Here is a 21,466-nt window from a genome sequence, read left to right on the forward strand (position 1 = left end):
AACTACTTTGGCAATTGCAGTTTTAAAAAACAACTGCTTCTAGACTGGCTGAGATTTGTGTGTGTCGCTTTGTTATGAAGACAATGAATGTGCCTTGCTTTATTAGTTAAGTGCTTCTAGCACAATACTGAAATATTCTTCTCTATTATCTAAATGGACAAGCAATTTCGGAAAATACTAAAATAAATGCATAAAATACAGCAATAGAAATATAATGCTGTCTTAAATCAGAGTTAATCTATCCTTTATTTAGGCAGGTTCTGGACTTTATAGAAGCAATACTTTGCTCATAAAATACTGTTTACAATGAAGTTAACTCCATCAATTTTAAATGGCTCATATTTAATGTATCTGGTAACCAAATACAATGAAGACATATGTACTTAAATTTAGAAAAAAGAAACCAGCTCTTTAATATTAAAAATTATTTGTTAAAAGTTTAATAGAATCTTTCATTATACTCCTCTCACATAAACTGCATAATTACTTAAAAAATAATAATTTGAATAGAGTTATTACGTTCATGCCATGAAATGTTAGACACACATTATTCCCACAGAGTTTAACAGAAGTTTATTTGGATTCATCAGGTGAAGGGTTTTCCACTCTCAGGAAGAGGTTCTGAATTTTTTTTGTTTGAAATTTATTGAATTAATTATAAACTTCCTTGAAGACTAAACTAAAACCTACTTAATATTCAATTATGATAAATTCTGAAAGATTAAGCAATAACAGAGGATACTTTTAATTTTACTGTTTCTAATAGTTTCTTTCTTTCTCTTCATTTTATGTCACAGGGGGATGCGAATCTTTCTGAATTAGTAGAATTGGCAGATCAGGCCTTGTGTAGTCTACCTTTCCACCAACACTTTCCCTTGCTTCGAGAATGCATTCACATGTGCTCAAATATGTGAGTACATTACTGTGTAAAACACTGCTTGTGAAAGTATATTTTTTTTTTAGATTGATAAAGTTTCTCAAATAGAATCTCAACTTGTTTATTCCCTGTATTTGAACAATTGTTTTCTTTTAGCCATTGAAAAGTCTCTTCTAACTGATTTGTGTCATTCTGTAGTGAGTGTATTGAAAATTTAATTTTACATGCTAAAAACTTAATATTTTATTACATATCTAAGCTCTTCTGATTTTGTATATAAAGGTGTTATGTGATTTACAAAGAAACAGTCTTAAAACATTTTGACTTGTCTTTCAGACTTTTTTTAAATCTTTTGTTCCAAGTATATTTGTATAACTTTTATTTTACTTTCAGAAATTGATTTTGGCAAATATATTGTGATCTCTGAATTTTGTCTGTTTTTCAGGGTGTATATACCCTCGCAGAAAGTATTTTTTTAGAGATAATCCTAAAATTGAAGAGGAAAATTTTTGTAGACATCTTTAGGTACTGTAAAATAAACAATAGTTAAATTAATTATTTTTCATTTTTAGTTGGAAGTCTGCTGAGGCCAACTCATTGCTCCAGGCGGAGGGTCAGAAGATGCTTCTCTGCCTATTGTCTCATCCTTCATTGAATATAAAAGCTGAAGCCTATCACTGCTGTTTGGAAGTAGTTAAGGTTAGAACTAATGCTTACTTAACACTCTTGGTGTTGCACTCAATAATGCATATTATATGATTTCATCATTAAAAGCATTTTTAATGCAAATTCAGTTTATAATTGTGTTATATGCTGGAAAATCTTAGTAGGCCTGGACTTGCAGTTTGGTATTAAATCAACTTGGTTAAGTTATACTTCAGGTACTGCACTTCAAAATGACAGGATCTCTAGAAGGGAAAAAGCAGTGACTAAAAATGTTTTTTTTATTTTTTTAAAAGCCTTCTTAATAATGCTGGTTGCTTTGTTTTCTGATTGCTGTTATACAGAGTTTTTTCTTTTGTTCTGTTTCTGTTTCTGAAAAGAATTCAAGTGTTCAGTTTGTTTGTCTGCTGAAATGAGGTTCTTTGAATCACAGACTCCTTTGAGTTGAGGCCTTTAACTAGATCAGGTTTCTCAGAGCCCCATCCAGCTGGACCTTAAATGTTTCCAGGGTTCCACCACCTCTCGGCAACCTGCATCACCCTCATTGTAAAAAATTTCTTCCTTGTGCCTGGTCTAAACCTGCCCTCTCTTTGTTTAAAACCATTATTCCTTGTCCTGTCACAAGAGACCCTGATAAAAAATTTGTCCCTGTATTTCTTACAAGACCCCTTATAAAGTACTAAAAGGCTGCAATGAGGTCTCTTAGCCCTCTGATCATCTTTGTGGCCCTCCTAACAGGTCCATGTCTTTCCTGTGCTGGGGACCCCAGACCTGAACACAGCACTCCAGGCGGGGTCTCACGAGAGCAAATGCGTAGAATCACGTCCCTCAACCTGTTGACCATGCTTCCTTTGACACAGCTCCTGGCTTTCTATGAATATGGACTGTCAGCTTCCCCAACTTTTCATCCACCAGTACCCCCAAATTCTTCTCACCAGGGCTGCTTTAAATCTGTTCATCCCCTAGTCTGTATTTGATATTGGGGATGGCCCCAGTCCAGAGGCAGGACCTTGCACTTGTCCATGCTGAACTTAATGAGGTTCACATGGGCCCGTTTTTCAAGGACAGATTTGATTCCCTTCACAGGAATTTTTCATTTCTCTTTGATTTTTTTTTTTTTGTTCAGATTTGTATATGTATCAAGTTTGGGGTTAAGAACATGTAAATCCTTTTATGTACTACTTGATTTTTTGTTTTTTTGGTTTGTTTTCTTTGATTTTTTGGGGTTCTTTTTGGGGTTCTTTGTGTATCTGGAGAGGGTTTATGTGTGTCTTGATTTTGTTTTATATGGGTATTTTGTCACTGCCTTAGTTTTTTGTAATGATAGTCCAAGGAATAGGGTGTAAACTTCCTAGAAGTATGGCTGTACTCTGTGTTGAGAATGGCAATGTCATATTCATCAGGTCATTTTAGGTATTCAGTAATCATGGCTCACAAAATTCACTTTTGTATTTTGTTATAATACTTCCCTGTAATTTTTGTTTTCTGTAATGGACATCATCTATACTTAGTGTGCTTATAGCACAATTCAGTAATGTACAAATATGGTGGAGCTAGTCTTTCAGAAAGAAAACTCTTTATCTCCACTGAATGACACTTGTCTGTTTTTGTGAGATTTTTACCTGCCTGTTTTAGGTTTTCCTTATTTTAATGTAAGGCCAAACAACATATACAGTTTTTCTAATTTATTTTCCCTATTATTTAAAACAGGAACAAAATTATTTTCTGTTTCTTAGTCCTATGTGGTAATAGGAATTTTCAGTTAGTGATCTTTAAAGATAGTTCCTTCCAGGGCTGTAAAGTTTAGCTTTCAGAACTAGTCATCCAAAGTGCATGGAAAAAGTCTTTCACTGCATGACAACTTCAGGCAGTTTATAAAACAAGATGTAGTACTGGAGATTGTCTTGAATTTTTAAACTAACTGACTTTATTTTTACTGAAGGACTGTTTAGGTATTCATAATATTGCGAAGCCCGTGCCTTCAGTCTGCCATGGAGTACATTTTCTTCTACATCCTAAAGTATTATATGAAATCTGTACATTTGGCCTTCAGGATGATAAGAATGAGGTACTGTGTTTAGTAGCTGTATTTATAAGTTGATGTGCATGCAAAGAAGGTGTTGATATTCTCCACAGTGGTCTGAGGCTTACATGAAGTTTGACTAAATATGGGGTTTTGTATATGGAAAAGCTATAGAAAAACTATGCAAATAGTGAAATTGTAGTAAATTGAAAGTTTTGGGGTTTTTTTGTGATGAATTCAGAGACAAGATTATAGGTATAGGATGCTATTAACTGTAATAAAGACTAATGAAAATGAAATAAAATATTGTTTTTGTTCATCTTTTCCTGTAATATATTGGGCCCTAATAAAATGCATATGATGAAATAGTATGTATGCTGCTTTAAATTTATGGGAGACACAAACTTTGAAGTCTCAAGTCTCTATAAAAGTGGGGTGACCTCTGAGTTGGTTGAGGAACAAAAAGACACTTTAAATCTGCAATGTCTTTGCTATAAACTTGTATTTCATCACTACAAGCACATCTGTGTTTTAATATAATTACCTGACTATTATAAAAATGTTTTATAATATTATAGAATAGGACCAAATTTCTGTTGGGTTTGTTTATATGCACGACTGCTTAACAAGTGTTCATTATTTCCTAGCTCACATATAGAGCTAAGTAGGGAGTTGTGAGAGGAAGAAAAAATTACCTAGGTTCTTTGTAACTCCTTTATGGCTGATCTGTAATGTCCCTACAGTCAGAGGGAAAGAACATTGACTAACAAATTATTTATTTATTTTCAGCTTCTCTCCTGGAATGATATTTTTTTAAACACAGTACTGTGCACAATTCCATTTAGGAGTGATTCTTTTAGATCTGAGCATTTTAAAAGGAGAAGTAAAATATCTTTAATAATGCGCTACGTGTTTATACTTTGTGTGTAATTTATCTTTTGCAAGGAAATAATTTATTTTTACTACCCCATTGGATACCATATGGAAAAGACTGACAGTTTTCTCTTAGTGGTTGGTCAAGCATAAGAAATAGATTTCAGTTGATATTGGATAATGAATTTAAAAAGACCAAAGAATGCATATTTACAAAATTATCACTTTTTGTTCTCTTTATAACCTTATAATGCATTCTTATTATACTTCTTACAAAATAGATAATGAAGATCATATCCAAGCTTTTTTTTTTTTTTACTTCTTCGATGCATATCTGCTCCTTAAGTTTTCATAACGCATCAGTTGAATCTTTCAGGCATGTCACAATGAGAAAAAATTGAGAAGAACCTTGTATTCCAGGGTCGGTCTTAAGATTTGCCTTATGATTTTATAAAGCCAACCTCTATTTAAAAGTTAGGCTAGAGTCATATTATCAAAGACTGTCCTTATTGGCTGGGGTGAGATGATTTTTAGCTGGGGCATAAAATGCAGGATTTTGGCTCTGTTTTTACACTATGTAAGGAAGAGCAACTTGTGAGAAGCTGGCTTTTTCCCCTCTGTTCCCACTGCAGTAATAATTTTTCCTTGTAAATACTCCAATATTGCTTACTGTATAGATTATATGCTGTGTACATGAATACAGTATAATTACTGTATCGTACACCTTTTTTCCTTTTTGATAAATAGCTTCAGATGAATTTTTTACAATTTGAAATATTTGGTAGCCTTCTCAGTTTGACTGTTTGTCTCAAGAAAGTGAAATGACCACATAAGAGGCTTTAAATCTCTCTTCTTCCTGTATCTTCAGATGCATATCATAGACTGGGAATAAAATGCCTGAGAAAGGCAGGATCAGGAAAGAAAAGAAACAGAATTTGTTTTACCTGCAGGATAGAGGGACCAATAGGTGTATGAGTTTAAGTAATGATTTACTTTATTTCAGAAAAGACAAACCAGAGTTCTAAGGGGAAAATGACTGGGTGCTATTTAGGCAGAACTATTTTGTGTGTTTCCTCTGAGAGGCTTTTCGAACAACTTAATGTTGTAATGTGTGATGTGTAATGTTGTAATGTGTAACTGGCAATTTAAAAGTAACATTCTGCAGAAACAATGTTTTGTCTTTGCGACTTTTTGTATAACATTCTCAATTACAGCTTTAACTAACTGACTTAGACACATTGAAAATTACATTAGTGGTTTGGTTTTTTTTTGTTATTGAGCAGGTGAACTCAACAGCCAAGGCCATTCTGATACATTTATTACAAGGACGGTTAATAATGGCAGTATTGACTTGGAGCAAGTTTATTGAGGCCCTCTGTCCTGTCATTCCTGTTTTACAGGTACTTCTAAATGCTTTAATCTGAATTTGATGTATGAAATCGTGTAGATCATGTCAAATAACAGACAGAAGTAGGAGATGGAAAATAGATTAACAGTAGCATACCTACAGACCTGTTTTATCTGATGTCAAATGGAGAAGTGTTTTATAGGGGTCCTAATATCAGTCAGAGTTAGTACATTGAATTCGTAGACAAATTTTAGTCTGGTGTTACTATAATATGAAATTTGGAATGTTGTACAAATGAGGAAGTACTGACTGGAACTTAAATGGTTTGAAGATATGAGTGGATAATCCAAGTATAGACTAAAATCCAAATATAGACATCCATGCTTTTTAAAATGAGTTAATAATTATTAATCACATATCTTAAATTTGAAAATTGTAACTTCTCTCTGATAATGATACAGTTTTCCAATTAAATACACAATCAAAAAATAGCAATAGATTTAAGATGTATTTTCAGTATATTTTGATATTTGTTCTTCATTTCTTTGCTTCCAGTATTATAGAAGTATCAGCATTTGCTATTATCTTTAGACCGTAGTTTTCATATCTCCAATAATGTGCAAATTTTATTTTCATTATCTTTACTCTCAGCATAATATAATGAGAACTTTTGCTTTTCTTACTTTGATTTTCAGCCTAATTGCTCCATCTGAATTCTTTACTGTTTTTTCTCTAGTTCTTGAAATTTCCCTTTTGTGATCTGCCCATAGTCTTCCAGATTAGATATTTTGCTGCATGTACCTGTTATTTTACCATATTTCTGTCTTTTATTTAACTTAGCTAATACATCCAAGTATGCATTTTGTCTTTGTTTTCTCCAGGAATATCACTCTTGATAATTATAGATACTTAATTGTTTCACTGCTATGTATTCATTAGTTGCCTGCACCTCAGTTGCCATAAGTTGAAAAAACTGCTTGTATACCTTAAGCCTTTACTCAAACTGCACAAAATCAAGGCAAAAATGGGGAGAAATTACAAATAACATGGGCCCTGAAGTAGTTGGCTCAGACAGAAAAGTATGCAGAGGAAACAGACTGAGAACTTTAAAGTGATGAGAGAAAGGTTACTTCAGAGCTTTCTCAACTAGTAATTTTAGCTTTTCTGTGTTATATCTGTGTGTATATCCAACATATGATTAATATTCAAGATTAAATAAGTGGGGATTGATTTAATATAAGCTGTAGGCTAAATGTGAGAGATTTTTGTGAGTAGAATTTCCCTCTATTCTATAACCTATAGTGGCTACGTACGATAGATATTTGAGTAGCGCATACCAAAGGCCTATGTTTACCCAGTGCATATAAAATGCATTGTACTTTAATTTTAAAAGGTTTGCAGTATCATTGCTTGACATAAGTGATTGTGGTTTGACTGTTTGTCTGTGAAAATGCTTTGACAGAGATCTGTAGATAGATAGAATTTAATGTTTTGAAGTAACTTTCTTGTAGGGACTGAATTCTGTTTATTGAAATGGAAACTGACCTTACTGAGCAGCATCATGTTAATATACTGAAGAGTAAAACTTCAGGTCAAAGTACCTCTGGGGCACATAAAGAAATTTTTATTTTTGTTTGTGGACAGAATCATTTATTAATTTTAAAACTGTTTGCAGAGAGGAATATTAATCTGCAGAATTTGAATACTTTCCTAATATTTTTTTCTGGGTATTGTTTCTTCTCCACCTTCCCTTAACCTCTGAAAAGGGAATTACCTTGTCTAATTTGCTAAGTTAGTAAGTGGATTTTTTTTTTAATTTTGGAAATTTTTGTTTGTTGTTTTCCTTAGGGTTATGCTGACACAAAAGATACTTTAGGTAACTGCATCCTCTCTTTGAGTGAAACAACCTCTGACAAAGGAGAGGGTACTCTCCCTAGAACTACGAGACTACAGGCTGCTCTGCGCCTTCTCTTCTCAAAAAAGCAGTTGTAAGTAATGTAGCATTTCAGCATGTCTTCTAATGCTGATGACAACAACGTCTTCTCTTAAAAAAGCAACTAATTGTTATGCAGTGGGTTGATTTGAAAGGTTGATCAATATTAAGTTGGGTGATTACTTTCCCTCCCCTCCATTAATTTTATAAACTAATTAATTTCTAACTATACAACCAAAGTTCTCCAGTATATATTTATATATTATTTATATATTTATATATTATTTATATATTTATTTTAATTATTTACTCATTTAGGGTTCGTTCTGTAGCATCTAAACATTTAGCATTCCATCTTTTGAATGAAGAAGGGGCAAACCTGAAACGCCCATGTCTGGATGGTAATGTACTTTCCAGCATTTCAAACTTATTTATTATAGAAAGAGCTATTGAGATAAAATTGGATGATAAAAAGGAGTCAATAATTAAGGTGAGTAAACTCTGTCTAAATTTTGTGTCATTGATGAGCTCTTTTACCTACCTAGTCACTGAACTTTCAGAAGTTTGCAATATTTCATACAAATCAGCCTGCTTTATAAAAAGAAATCCGTTGTTATATTCTTTCTATGTGAACTTTAACAGTAGTTTTTATACTACCTTATGCAACAATCAGAAAAAAATACTTCCTTTTTTTCTTTTCTTCAGAGAAGACTTGAGTGCCAAGAACACAGGCCTGCTTTTTTTATAACAATTTCATTGGGCATGGATAGTCTGATTTTTTTTCTCACATAGAGGTTTCTCCACAAAATCAATATTTTTACAGAAACAGGCACAAATAATTTTTGATATGTTATACTCTAAAACAGATTAGAAACTTAGGTCTGTGTTTTCTTAATATTGCTGCTTTTGCAAAGTGAAAAGCAAATCATGAGTATTTGACCAATGGGAAAACTTATATTTCTCTTTTGTTTTTCCATTTTTGCCATCTCCCCTCCATTATCCTTCCTTACTTACCCTCAACGCTTTCAGATTAACAATATGTAAACAAAGGCTAAGATGCTTGTCCTCTGAAAAAAATTCTGACAGCTCATTGTACTCTTGATTTATACTCTTTCCCTGCATCCTAACCATCCATTTCTCTAACCCTATTAACTATTGCCATTAAAATTCAGTTCCCTTCAGACTTGGAAGCATATGTAGCATTTCTGCGTAGTGTTGAGCTTTCTGTAGTCCTACTTAAATTAAGTGTTATTTGTTATAAATCTGCATCTGTTGTGCACTAGAAACTATATTCCACAGGTATTATTAGAGATTTGTTGCAAAAAGATGATAACCTAATCAATCCATTGCTGTTATATGCATGTGGGATTTAATCAAATACATTCTAATAAGGAATTTAAATATTTTTGTTTTCTCCTTTCTGTTAGGAAATTTGGCTGGTTACTTTGTGTCATGATAACATACTGGATACAAATCTAACACAGTTTTACTTTTAGGCAGAAACTGTTGAAAAGCTGCATGATATCTTGACTTCTGATGCTGTTGACCTAGTTTTACGGAAGTCTGCAGCCGAGCAGCTTGCTGTCATTTTAGAAGGTAAAATTCTTCAGAAAATTTGTATTCATGTGATGGTCATTCATGAACTTGCAGTTTTGCTACATTTTCTGTATGCTTCTGCTAAGGATACTCTTTGTAATTTTTATGTATATTGTTGGACCAGAATATTAGCACTGTTGTAGATGATCTACCAATTGAAATAAAAAAAAAAAGAGTTATTTGTCATTGTTGCCCTCAAGAATAAGAGATCTTATTTAAATAAAACAGCTCCCTTGGGTAGTAGAGGACTAAGCTGAATTCTGTAAGCTCTGCAAGGGCTTACTTTCTGCTTTTCCTTTTTAATATTCATCAGTTTGTTGATCTGTCTCAGAACTAATGAAGCTTCCAATTTTTTCCTATTGTTAACTCAGATACACAGTCATATATATTTATATAATATATGTTTTTGTTGGTGGTGTGTTTTAATTAGGAAAGTTAATTCTTAGATTACGCAGGCTAACTAAAGGGATTTTATACTTAGTGAAGAATCACAGGTGTTTTTTTGTAGTTATGTTGTGTTACTCTCATGGGGAGAAGTTATGATTGAATTAAGAAGATATGATCAAATTAAGATGCAAGTAAGCAGTCCTGCATAGAGCATTATTTCACTCGAGGCAGCATCACAACTGTAGAGTTTCAAACCTTGATGTTTGTACTCTATGTACTCAAACTGATTCAAGGATGTTTTCTTTAAGGAGTTTAAATTCTAATGATAGAACGGAAGTTTTTCACCATGAGAAGGTGAAATCTTAGATAATATTAAAATTAACATCTTTTTTTGTCAGGAAAAAAGTTTTGAGATGTGAAACAAAGCTTAGGATGAAATTATAAAGGAAAAAATGCAGCTTTATCAGGACAAATGTCATATGAAGGATCACTTTTTAGTTATTAAAAACAAACACAACCAACTCAAATAACATACTTTTTTTGTTGTTGAGTATTCATAAACCAGGTACTCTTCAGGGTGGGTGGTATCACTGGAAAATACTCTCATACCATTTTCAGTTCCATGTTAAATTGTTAAACACTTCTAAAATATGATAAGTGAAATCTTCGTTTGACTGAAATTGAGTTGCACTGGGAATTACTGTAATTCTTGAACATAAAAGACTTACAGGAAGTTATGTAAGATATTTAAGAATCTAGTGTTCAAGAGGCTACTATAGCCAGATAACAAGACTTCAAGGAGACCTGCCTTGGTAGAGATCTGTACTACTGTTGATTGGCAATTTTGGAAACTTGTTCTCGACAGCAAGACTTTGTGATCTTACAAAAAGAAGTTCAATATTAACTTTGTACGGAACCAGTCATCCTTACTATCTTTTGTTTTTCCTATAGATACCAAGATGCATGAAATTGTGAAAAAGTTGGGTGTGATAGAAAAGATAGTGGCTTACCTTAATGAGTGTGTACATGTGGATGGCAAGGTAAAACTACTGTTGCAGGTTCTTCTGCAGGCATTGTGCAGCATGACAGTAGTAGATTTTGCCTTTTTCTGCACTTGTAACACTAGTTTTTGTGCATTAATACTGCACTGAATACAAATTGTAACAATTGTAATTGCAATGTATATTTTATTCTATTTCTGATAATGCTAAGATTCTCTTGATGAGAGAAGATTGGTTTGCCTATGAGAAGAGTTACCTATGAGAAGAGTTAGCTAGAGAACTGTGTATAGTGTGGTTCTGGAGCATACCAGAACTTCTCTGAAGCTTTCTCAGTACAGACCAAAACCAAATTTTAATGACCTTAAAAAAAAAAGTGTTATGTTAGATATCATAATCTCTAAATTTAAATTCTGAAGCAAATTATAATTTAAAATGACATGTTATTGTAAATGTGTCATATTGAGTTTCAGGTATAAGTAATTTTCTGACCAGTAGAAGATCACCTCACCAGGGAGTGTCTCAAAAGATAAGATCCTATTTAGAGTTGAGTGTGTAATTGCTGTAGACGATGGAGCTTTCCATTTTTGTAATATGTCTAATCTGATGCTTGATTTTTTTCTGGAATTCATTCTTTGAAATCATTTTATGCAAGCATATTTGGTCTGTAAGGTGCTCAATTAACTTTGTGGATAAACCTTTTGCGTATTTCTTGGTGTACTTGCATAGGATTGTTACCACAGTCCAGCAGTCCAAACCTTGAGTTCTTTTAAGAAACCATGAGACTTTTTATGTAGTAATGATTCCTTTCCAAGAAATGTACAAGAGAAATGAACTGCTTGATGTTTAATAAAATTCCTTTTTCTGATCAAACTAGTAAAAATTGCATTCTTCTTCAGAAATGGTAATTCTTTTTTCCTAGATGATCAGTGGCTAAAATTACTTTTTCCCTGTAACATAAAGGAATGTCTTGTCCAGTTTATGATAGCTTTATACAAGTACTTTTGTAAATCACTCAAACACGATTGAAAAAATTGAAATATTGGATTCCTCTGGTTTTTTACTATGTTTGGTTTTTTTTAATGTCACTTTTTTAGTATCTTACTTTCTTTAAAGAGATAAACCGTGATGCATCTACTGTTTTGGTTTGGGTAGTGAGTAGATATTACTTAATACTACAGAAGTACAAGCGTAGGAAATATATCGCCCTAAGCAGATCATTCATAACCAAGTAAGAGTCTAGGATGAGCTTTAGAATAATATTGTTATCCCTTTATAAACTTTAATTTAGTCCAGAGAGGGCTCAACCAACAACTCTCCAGGGCCTGTGACGTTAGAACACTATCCTGAGGGAATCTACCCCACATTATTGTTCTCCCCTCAAATGATTTTTTTCTTATTTCATCCTAAAATCAATAACGAAGAAAAAACCAATAAAAAAATCTTATGTGTTCTTAGAAAAGTGGCTACCGAGAAAAGGATAAAAGAAGTAGTAGACAGAAAAAGCACCATTTAAAATAAGACTTTATGTATAGCTGTGCAAAAGACCTTCCATACTAAATAAGTAGGTTTTTGTTCACTGAGTATTAAACTAAACTGTATTTGTTGATGAAGTTTAGAAAACAAATTTTAAAGGCAGAAACTCATGGGCAAAGTAATGATACTTCGAAAGGAATACTGTCTTCTCATTCTTAGAAGCCATGACTTTGGTCATATTTTTGGTCATTCACTGAGACTTTTAACTGTTAGCAAACTGCTTTCCATTCTTAGATCTTGTGATCTGAGAGGCTGGGACTAGAAAATGAATGTGATAGAATAAATTATTTGCATTAAAAAAATGAATAAACTTACATGGTTGTAAATATTTAGGGGTTTTTTATATCCTTCTTAAAAATACATAATTTGAAAGCAAATGTTATAATTGTGTTATGAAACTGGAGACCAATAAAATGACTGTCAATTAATAATAAAATAAAACTAAAAGTGAATAAAATTTTTTTCAATGAATATGCAATTACCATCTGGATGAAACGTGCTTATCTAAGGAAGTTCTAGCTTCTCTATTATAAATGATGGAACATATTGGTTAATGACATGATAGTTTGTATTAAGCCCTTCATAGTAGATTATACTCAAAGTTATCTCTATTTATTTTTTTTCTCTGTTCCTGCAGCTTATGGAATCCATAGTGTTACCATGTCTGACACTCTTACGCAAACTTGTGTGTGCTGATCCAGTTATTCGCCTGTCCCTAGCACAGCAGTCAACTGTACTGCTTTTGCTATTCAGAGGTAAGGATTGTATTTTGACTGTAGTACCTGTGTGGAAAGATGGTTAGATGTTTAACCAAACACCTTCTTAAGAACTTTGGGTCTCTTCAGAGTCTAATATTTAGAAGAAAAATCGCTGTGTGCTAGTGATACCCATGTTGTGGTATCTGCTTGAGATGTTGGCAAAAAATGAAGAAAGCAGTTGCTTTCAACTAGTGTCCTATATATTATTGTTAACATTTTCCTAACACATTTTTAATTGTCTTTATTTTATTCAGTTTCCCTGATACTCCAAAGTGATCATGCTGTTTTAACCGAAACTACAGTATTGCTTTGTCTTCTGTTGTTTGATGAAGTAGCAAGAACAGAAACATGGTATGAAAACCAGTTACTTAATAGCATATTCTCTAGTCAAATTTCTAGGTTTTAATTGAAATTAGGTTTTGTATATCTCCAAACAAGTTATGCCTCAAACTTTTATAGATCCAAAGTCACATATTTGTAGTCCCAACAAAATTGTTTCAATACTTGGGTTACATGCTGTCTAGGTCTACATGGCATATTTTTGCAGTATGAATACTTCAGTGTGAATTCGAAGTTTACTTTATTTTTCAAAAAACCCTTATTAGTCTGTAATCCATCTTTTCCATAAATAGAAACTCCATAAATCAAATAACTATCTGTAGTCATGTTTTTTTTAACTTAGCTTAATTAGAATTCTTCTATCTACTTTGGCTTTTAAGTGTGGCAGTTGTCTTTAAAAATGTCAGCTTATGATATTTTATTATTTAAAATTTGCATATACGTGAGAAAAACATATGTTTTCAGAATTCATACACATGAAACATACTGAAAAGAATTATAATGCATATTTTTTTCTAATAAAAAAAGGAAACAAACATGCAGGTTTTTAATGTACAGCAGACCTGCAACGAGTATTCCATATATGTGTGATCTAAGAACTATGTTAATATTGCAAAAACATGAAGAAACATTGTTTGATAAACAAATTATTCATCAATGGGTGATTAAAGATCTATCTGAAGGGAAAAATACATCTATATCCAAATAATAAGGAAATAATGAGTGTAGCATTAGGAGAAAATCACATCTTAAAAAAAGAGCATAATAATTATGACTTAATCTCTTGCAGGGCTGATGGCATAACCAGTAATGATACTGGCATACCTGCCTTCAGTTTACCTGTTGCTGTTGTTAGAAGGTATGTGTTGGTGGTGCTTTTTTGGCTGGTTTTTTTTTTTTGGTTGGTTGGTTGGCTTTGTTTATTTTACAGTTTGCTTTGCTGTTTTGCATTTGGTGTCCTTCCTGAAGTATGGAGGTGGGAGAATGAAGGGAAACCTTGGATTTAACATCAAAAGTTGTCAGCATTTTTAAACATGGAGCTTTTTCTCCAAGTCTTTTTTTTTCTGAAAAAGGAATTTCAAAAACTTTATTTGTAAGCTTAAAAACTAGCTCTAATTTAAAAAAAGCAACCAAAAAACCTTCACCAACCACTTTTAAAAATTATTATTTCTATTTGTGTTTTTTTAGGTATCATCTCCCAGTCAGGATCACTGCTCATCATGTAGTTAGCCCTAATGCTGTTGTGGTGCCATTGTCTTCTGAGTGCTTGGCTATGAAACCTGTGTCAGATATGCTTAAAATGGCTTGGAATCTGTCATGGTACCATGGGATTGAAAACCTATTGCAACTGATAGATTATGAGAAGGAAGCAGAAACGTGAGTCATTTTATCTTTCATTTTAAATGCCAATATATTTCAATTAAATTAGTGTTCCATCAAGTTTAAATAGGTTTTTAACTTCAAACAGCACTTCAAGTTGTTATTGGTTTGAGAATGCTGTCCCAATCCATAAAGAATCGCATCTCAAGAGGATGAAGATATGTTGTCACAGCTAATGTTTTACCTAAATTGCATTTATTCATGAAGTCTAGAACATTTATTGATGGTGAGGCTAATATCAAACAATTTTAAATGGGTTTCTGTGGCTGTTGTTCCTTGTAGTTATTGTGTTTCTTTAGGAAGCCACCTGTCTTCCCCTGCTATATAGTCCACAACTATCAAGTTACATGAATTTTTCTTTCCTTGAAGATTTAAATTTCAAAGAATTATTCTTTTTTAATGATAATACTAAGAATTAGGGTAGATAATGAAGAAAATTCTCTTTTTCTTCCTTTGGTTAGCTCTTGATTGAGCATGGTTTCTTTCTTTGAGACTATTTTGTACACAGAACTCAATGTCTCAGCAGATTCCTGATTTAATAGGACTGAAATGCTTGTATTTATATCTCTGTCCATCTCCACATTTTTTTAGGTTTTGCTTGTGTCCTTTAAAGGGTCCTACAGGTTTTATTAGTAAAAAACTGCCATTGGAAACTGCAGTTATTGATTTGATAAGTCATTTTAATTTTAAGTGCACTCTTGCAAAAACAAAGCAATTTCTTAAAAAGAAAATAGGAGAATAGAATAGCCCAAGTGACCAACATTTGCAATAACATGGAGAAAAAGTTTGTTACAAACAATGGAAATAGTACCTTTTGGGTAATTTTTTGAATTTAAATGTGTTGGTGTTTTTGTTGTTGGAATTTTTTTGAAGAAAGAATTGGTTAACAAAATTAAATTTTTAAGGCAATTTCTGTTTTGTCTTCTCATTTAAACAGGAAAGGGAAGGAGTCAACACTCTCTGAAACAGTTTGTAAAGATGATGACTTTTAATAATTTTTCTCTATGCCTTTTCAGATTTTTAGACTCGCTAAAACTATCCCCAGAAGATATTCTTATACTGAAAATATCTCACACAAACTGTGGACTGCAAGACTGTCTTAATTCAATCATTCAGGCAGCATCCCACGGGGATGTTAGGACTGCTGTCACTAGGCTTAGTTTCTATATTCTGAATGATAGACTTGCTTTAAAATGCAGTTCTGGATCTTGTGGAACCACTTTAAAGAGCTTTGTTTGGCAAAAAGCAATAAGCAGGTAAGCATATTGACTACAAATATCCGTTAAAGATTGTGATGCTAAAATGGTAGAATTCCTACTTTTCATATTTTAAATTTCTGGAGCTGATATATATGCTGGGGTTCACCAAACTCGAAAGCAGCTTTGCGGAAAAGGACCTGGGAGTCCTTGTAGACACCAAGCTGAACGTGAACCAGCAATGTGCCCTTGCAGCAAAGAAGGCAAGTGGTATGCTGGGCTACTTTAGGAAGAGTGTCAGCAGCAGGTTGAGGCAGGTGATCCTTCCTCTCTGTTCAATACTGGTGAGGCTACATCTGGAGTGCTCTGTCCAGTTTTGGACTTCCCAATATAATAGAGAATCATATGGATAATACATAGAGGAGAGAATCCAATGAAGAACCACGAAGATGATGGAAGACTGGATCATTCCTATAGGAAAGGATGAGAGAGCTAGGACTGATAAATCTGGAGAAGAGAAGACTCAGAGCGAGGACCTTATCACTGTATACAAGTACCAGACAAGAAGTTAGAAAGAAGATGACACCAGGCTCTTTTCAGGCAATGGCCACAAACTGAAGCACAGCAGGTTTCTGCTGGACATCAGGAAACACTTTTTCACTGTGAAGGTCACCAAGCACTGGCACAGGTCGAAAGAGAGGTTGTGGCGTCTCCATCCTTGGAGTTACTCAAAAGGTGCCTGGATATGGTCCTGGGCAACCAGCTGCAGGTGTCCCTTCATGAGCAGGGTGGCAGGACCAGGTGACCCCCAGAAGTCCCCAGAAGTCCCTTCCAATCTCAAAAATTACGTGAATTTGTAATTTACGTGCACAAAACCATCAAATATTTAAAATATATTTAAAATAAGGATTGTTTAAAATGCGTAGGTAAGCTTTGCTATTATTATTAAATGCTTGTATGTAATAGCTAATTAACTTTTTCTTTCCTGTCTGTGACCTTTTACTATACAGAATTACATGTTTACTATGTGTAAATACATTTTAAAAGATACATAAAAATTTGAATTACAGTAATACAGTAATATTATAATAATTTAATATAGTCAATATTTTATGTAAAATTATTTAGATATATTTAGTATGTTATATGTATAATATATTAGTATAATTTCACATTTGCAGGTGACTTCAGTTCTATTAGCCTGAGATTTTAAAATCTCTTTTAATGTGCTGCAACTATGAAAGTATGTTTATTTACATTGCAGGTTTCTACAAGTGCTTCCAGCTTCTGTGGAGGATGAAAAACTTTTAGTAGATGTTTTAAGATTTTTAAATAAATTACTTAGAGAGCAGAAATCAAGTCTGGAGTCAGACCATCTAAAGTGGATCTTGAAATCATTGCTTAAAAATGTAAGAATGGGGCTGTATATATTTATATGATTTGATTGACTATGTAACTATACTTGCATACATATAGAGTTGTGTAAGATTATGCTTAGGTACATAGCTACATATATATTATTTATTTAACTGAAAGGATGAGGTTCCATATGATTGTGTTGGAACCTTCCGTTTGGCAAAAAGAGATAAATGAACATTATCTGTCTCACATTAAGAACAAGAACTGAAAGTTAGGACTGAGGTTTTTGCTTTCAGTGTGTTTGCCAATAAAGTTCTGACTTCAGATGGTTATAATATGTCTAAGTAAAATATTTTATAAGCACAAAGAAGGTATTATATGAGTGTTATATTTTAATTGCTGTAGGTAAAATGCATGTGTAATATTTAAAGAATGGAATTTTTTTTCTTGACTCCCGTGCTTTATATTTGAGATCTGTTCATTTAAGAAGTGTAAAATCGGAAATTGTAGAAACAAATACGAAAAGAACATCATAAAGCAATGTAAAACAACTTTTATTATAATTGTTGAAATATAATAATTTAGTATTGCTGTATAATAACAATAGTTAAATACCAAGGATTAAACAATGGCTGAAGTTTTAGAAATTTGTAAAGTACTGTTCTTTACAAAGCAAGGCCATCCTGCCTACGTGAAAGATCATTCATGGTCTTACAAAGGGATCCTATGTTAAATATAGTCTGCCTGCACTTGCATTTTCCCATTTGAAAACACAATCCAAACATTTAGGAAAAAGTGCTAGCAGACCTAATTTCAATTACTTATAGACTACAGGTACTTCAATTTATATTGGTAGTTGGGAAGCCTATAAATTTTTTTAAGTATGGCCCATTCAATATGTTAATATAAAATTTTAAAACCATATGATATAAAGTCTTTCAAGCAACTGAGACATACAACCTGAACTAATATCGCTACTATTGTGTTTTCTGTTTTTTGGGGATCTATTTTTTTGTTGCAGGTTATTTCTGTATGTAACTTTGAGTTTTCTTTCATGCTTCAAAATACACTGTGCTTAATGACAGGAAATTTTAAAAACCTTAACAGTGGATTCTGTTATGGCATTTAGTAGATTCAAGATTCAAGGTATGAGTAATTATAGGAATTTTTCACTGTGCTTTTTACAGAGTTACTTCTTAGTAAAATAATAATGGAATTTGTGATTTATAATGTGTGCAATTTGCGAGTGTTCAGCAGAAAAATGGTTTTAATGCGGGTATTAAAATAGTGTTTAAACAATGCATTATGTGACTGTATTTTTATTTGTTTCTTTTAGAAGACAAAATCCCTTTTGGGTCTCCTGGTGCGACCAGAATCCCAAGTGCGGGATGAAATAGATGAAACACAGACGGCTGTCAGGCAGCGACTGGATAAGGAACTCATTCGTCTTTTCAACATGTTATTAGTTTGTTCCACGTCAGTGACTGACAGGTACAGTGTAAATGGACCTGCCTGTGTGATTCTGCCTGGGGATCGTAACACCTGTTGCTGCTGAATTTCGGTCACAATTTGAATATAATTACGACTCAATTGTTCTGAACTGTAAAAATGTAATATACACTTCTTGAAGTGAAGATCAACATTAGGTAGTCCTTTTCACAAGAAAATTAGGGAGTTAACTAGGAAACTGGAAAGAGTATATGCTAGTGGTCACTTTTCAGCGACTGGATAATTAAATTAATTGCATGGAGAAGACAGGCTATTTCTTTTTCACTGCTGGAAATTTGCATGAGCAAATGGCAATTGATTTTGTAACATGCATTCATAGCAAAGTAAAATATTGAAATATTTGAAATATGAAGAAATGTTTATATTTGTTGAACTCCTTTTTGACCTATTTAGGACAGCTATTTTTAGTATCAAGTTCCAACCTTTTTCTGTCAATTAAGCAAACACAGAAATTGCTATATTATTTTTAATTCAAATTTCCCATAAAACTTCTCCCACGCTAAATCTCTCTGTCCAAGTGTATTCCAAGAGCTACTAAAATTTCAGCTTAAGATAATATTTATTTAAGTGCCATAAGATAACTGTTTGTGAAGATACTTTCAAATTGTTACCTTCTTTGTTATTCCCAGGCGGTTGTTTTCTAAAAATGTTGACAGCAGTAACAGGGGCGTATTAGACAAATCCCTGCTAATTGTATCTTACACTCCTGTATTTTTTATGTACTGAATTCTATATTTATTGTATTTTGTGGGAAATATTTTTAAACTTGTCTCTTGGACCAGAACAAACATAATTGTAACAAGCTGTTCGCATATGAGTTGCAACTCAGAATATTCTGCGATTCTGTAACTACTGAGCTTTGCAACTCTTCACATTGTGTCATCCATCGCCCTCAACCTCTTAGTCTTTATTTAACATGCTCCTTAATAATGAGAGTTGTATCTCATTGGTCTTTTTTTAGTTAAGCAGCCCTGTTGTAATCAGATGCAATGTTTTGTTTTCAGAACCTGGGTGAAGCTAGAAGTGTCAAATTTAATTCCTTGTTATTCTCTGTTTAACACAATGTTAACTAATTGATATGCTGAGCCTCACAGACTAACAGTAAGAAGAATGAGGCCTTGACCTCTTGCAAAATGATTCATTGTATGAGCTTCATGTTGAAGGTTGATCTTTTCTGATTTTTTACAATTAAACCAGAGAGGGCTTGGAACTTGCTGGCTGTTTCAGAACAGAGCTCGCTCTGAAGCTGCTTCAATGCTTAAGGCTAACAGATGCACCACATTTTTATGGGCTTCCTTCATTGGAGAGAACATTACGAGGAATGGTACATGTTACAGCGCTTCCAGACTGGAGTACATATTCTGCTGAAGTTGAACCTATCACAATTTGTAAGAAATATTTGACAGGTCTTCTTGAGGTAAGTAGCCTATCTTCTTACTTAGCTTTGGATTTGAATGCTTGTAAAGAACTGTGTAACTAATGGCACTGTACTCTTTACAATGTACTTTTAGTAAATGTCACCACTAGGAATACGTATGGGAAGGATGCTTTTTCCTGCCAAGTAAATACAAAAAGAATGGAGACCAGATTGAGTGGTGTTTATCTATAGTTATGAAGGTTAGTTGTAGTATATGTGCTTTCATCACTGGTTTAAGAGGTAATACCAAGTGACTTAAAAGCAAGATGAAAAATTAGTGATGTTTTTAATGACTAAAATGCTAGGAGGAAAAATCCCAGATAATCTCCCACAAGCAAGATCCATGTATGAAAGGTGGTCTGGGGGAACAGTAACTGATTAGATAGGTTGTTAACACAGCGAAAGCAGAAAAGAGCCTGCAGTTGTTGGGAGGCCAAAATTTTTTCTTGTTTTCAGTGTTCTTATTAATTTCCTAAATCCATGGATGTGGTAGACAACTAGTTTTTGCTCCTAAAATTATATATTTTGAAAATTCCAGTCTTCTTAAAACTATAGGAAAAGCATAATTCCCGCTTTCTGTTTGTTTACCAGAAAGTTAATGTACATTTAAAAGTTTTCAGTTTCAAATACCAAAATCTATTTGTTGTCCTGGTAGGAGCTTGAAAAGCTTTAACGTAGTTTTAATTCATTTGTAATCTGAATCATGTGGATTGCAACCAGATAAGTGTCTGGAAGAATAGTATATAGATGATAATCATGTTTGTGATGAAAAAAAGATACAGCATTTTAGGGGTAAGTCTTAACTTTCCAAGATTTCTTGAGTAAAAAGAAATAAATGTTTTAGACCTATTTGATTAGATGAGCTCTGTGACTTGAAGTCTACACTAAAAATGGCACCAAGGTTATAGATGTTGTCATGCGAAAGAAAGATTATTATTGGACAAAATAATAATAAATATGGAATAAAACCAACTAGTGATGCCTAAGGTCTATGTGCAGAAGAGTTATGCAGTTTTACATGGCCCAAATATGAAAATAAATGTAGATTTCTTTTTTAGCTGGAGGGGGAAAAGTGGGTTTAAAAGAATTTTGGCAAAATGGGACACTGGAAGAAAGAACAACAGCAAAAATGTAGAGGTTTAAACTGCTGTGTTTTGAGGAGAAAAATGCATCTAGAAGTGTAGGTTTTTAGATTATTATTTTTTAAAAAGTATTTTTGGGCATGTTTTGTTGAAAGGAACATGCCTTTTATTTTAGTAAGTATGACTAGATAT

General features: G+C 33.1%; 1 protein-coding gene across 2 annotated transcripts in view; it reads left to right on the forward strand.

The window, feature by feature from the left end:
• The window catches only part of RTTN (rotatin), a 79,318-nt gene that overhangs the window by 16,883 nt on the left and 40,969 nt on the right, over positions 1 to 21,466 (forward strand). For both annotated transcript variants that reach the window (XM_051774402.1, XM_051774413.1), the window contains exons 13-28: positions 798 to 910; positions 1,450 to 1,576; positions 3,483 to 3,608; positions 5,720 to 5,836; positions 7,633 to 7,772; positions 8,036 to 8,207; positions 9,214 to 9,313; positions 10,652 to 10,740; positions 12,872 to 12,989; positions 13,247 to 13,343; positions 14,122 to 14,190; positions 14,520 to 14,708; positions 15,728 to 15,967; positions 17,172 to 17,316; positions 18,603 to 18,757; positions 19,973 to 20,192. In XM_051774402.1, the coding sequence (XP_051630362.1) occupies positions 798 to 910; positions 1,450 to 1,576; positions 3,483 to 3,608; positions 5,720 to 5,836; positions 7,633 to 7,772; positions 8,036 to 8,207; positions 9,214 to 9,313; positions 10,652 to 10,740; positions 12,872 to 12,989; positions 13,247 to 13,343; positions 14,122 to 14,190; positions 14,520 to 14,708; positions 15,728 to 15,967; positions 17,172 to 17,316; positions 18,603 to 18,757; positions 19,973 to 20,192 (2,217 nt within the window). The remainder of the gene's footprint in view (positions 1 to 797; positions 911 to 1,449; positions 1,577 to 3,482; positions 3,609 to 5,719; positions 5,837 to 7,632; positions 7,773 to 8,035; positions 8,208 to 9,213; positions 9,314 to 10,651; positions 10,741 to 12,871; positions 12,990 to 13,246; positions 13,344 to 14,121; positions 14,191 to 14,519; positions 14,709 to 15,727; positions 15,968 to 17,171; positions 17,317 to 18,602; positions 18,758 to 19,972; positions 20,193 to 21,466) is intronic.

Source organism: Manacus candei, unplaced genomic scaffold (assembly GCF_025592945.1).
Source record: "Manacus candei isolate 608988 ecotype Guabito, Panama unplaced genomic scaffold, ASM2559294v1 h1tg000008l, whole genome shotgun sequence".
NCBI lineage: Eukaryota > Metazoa > Chordata > Aves > Passeriformes > Pipridae > Manacus > Manacus candei.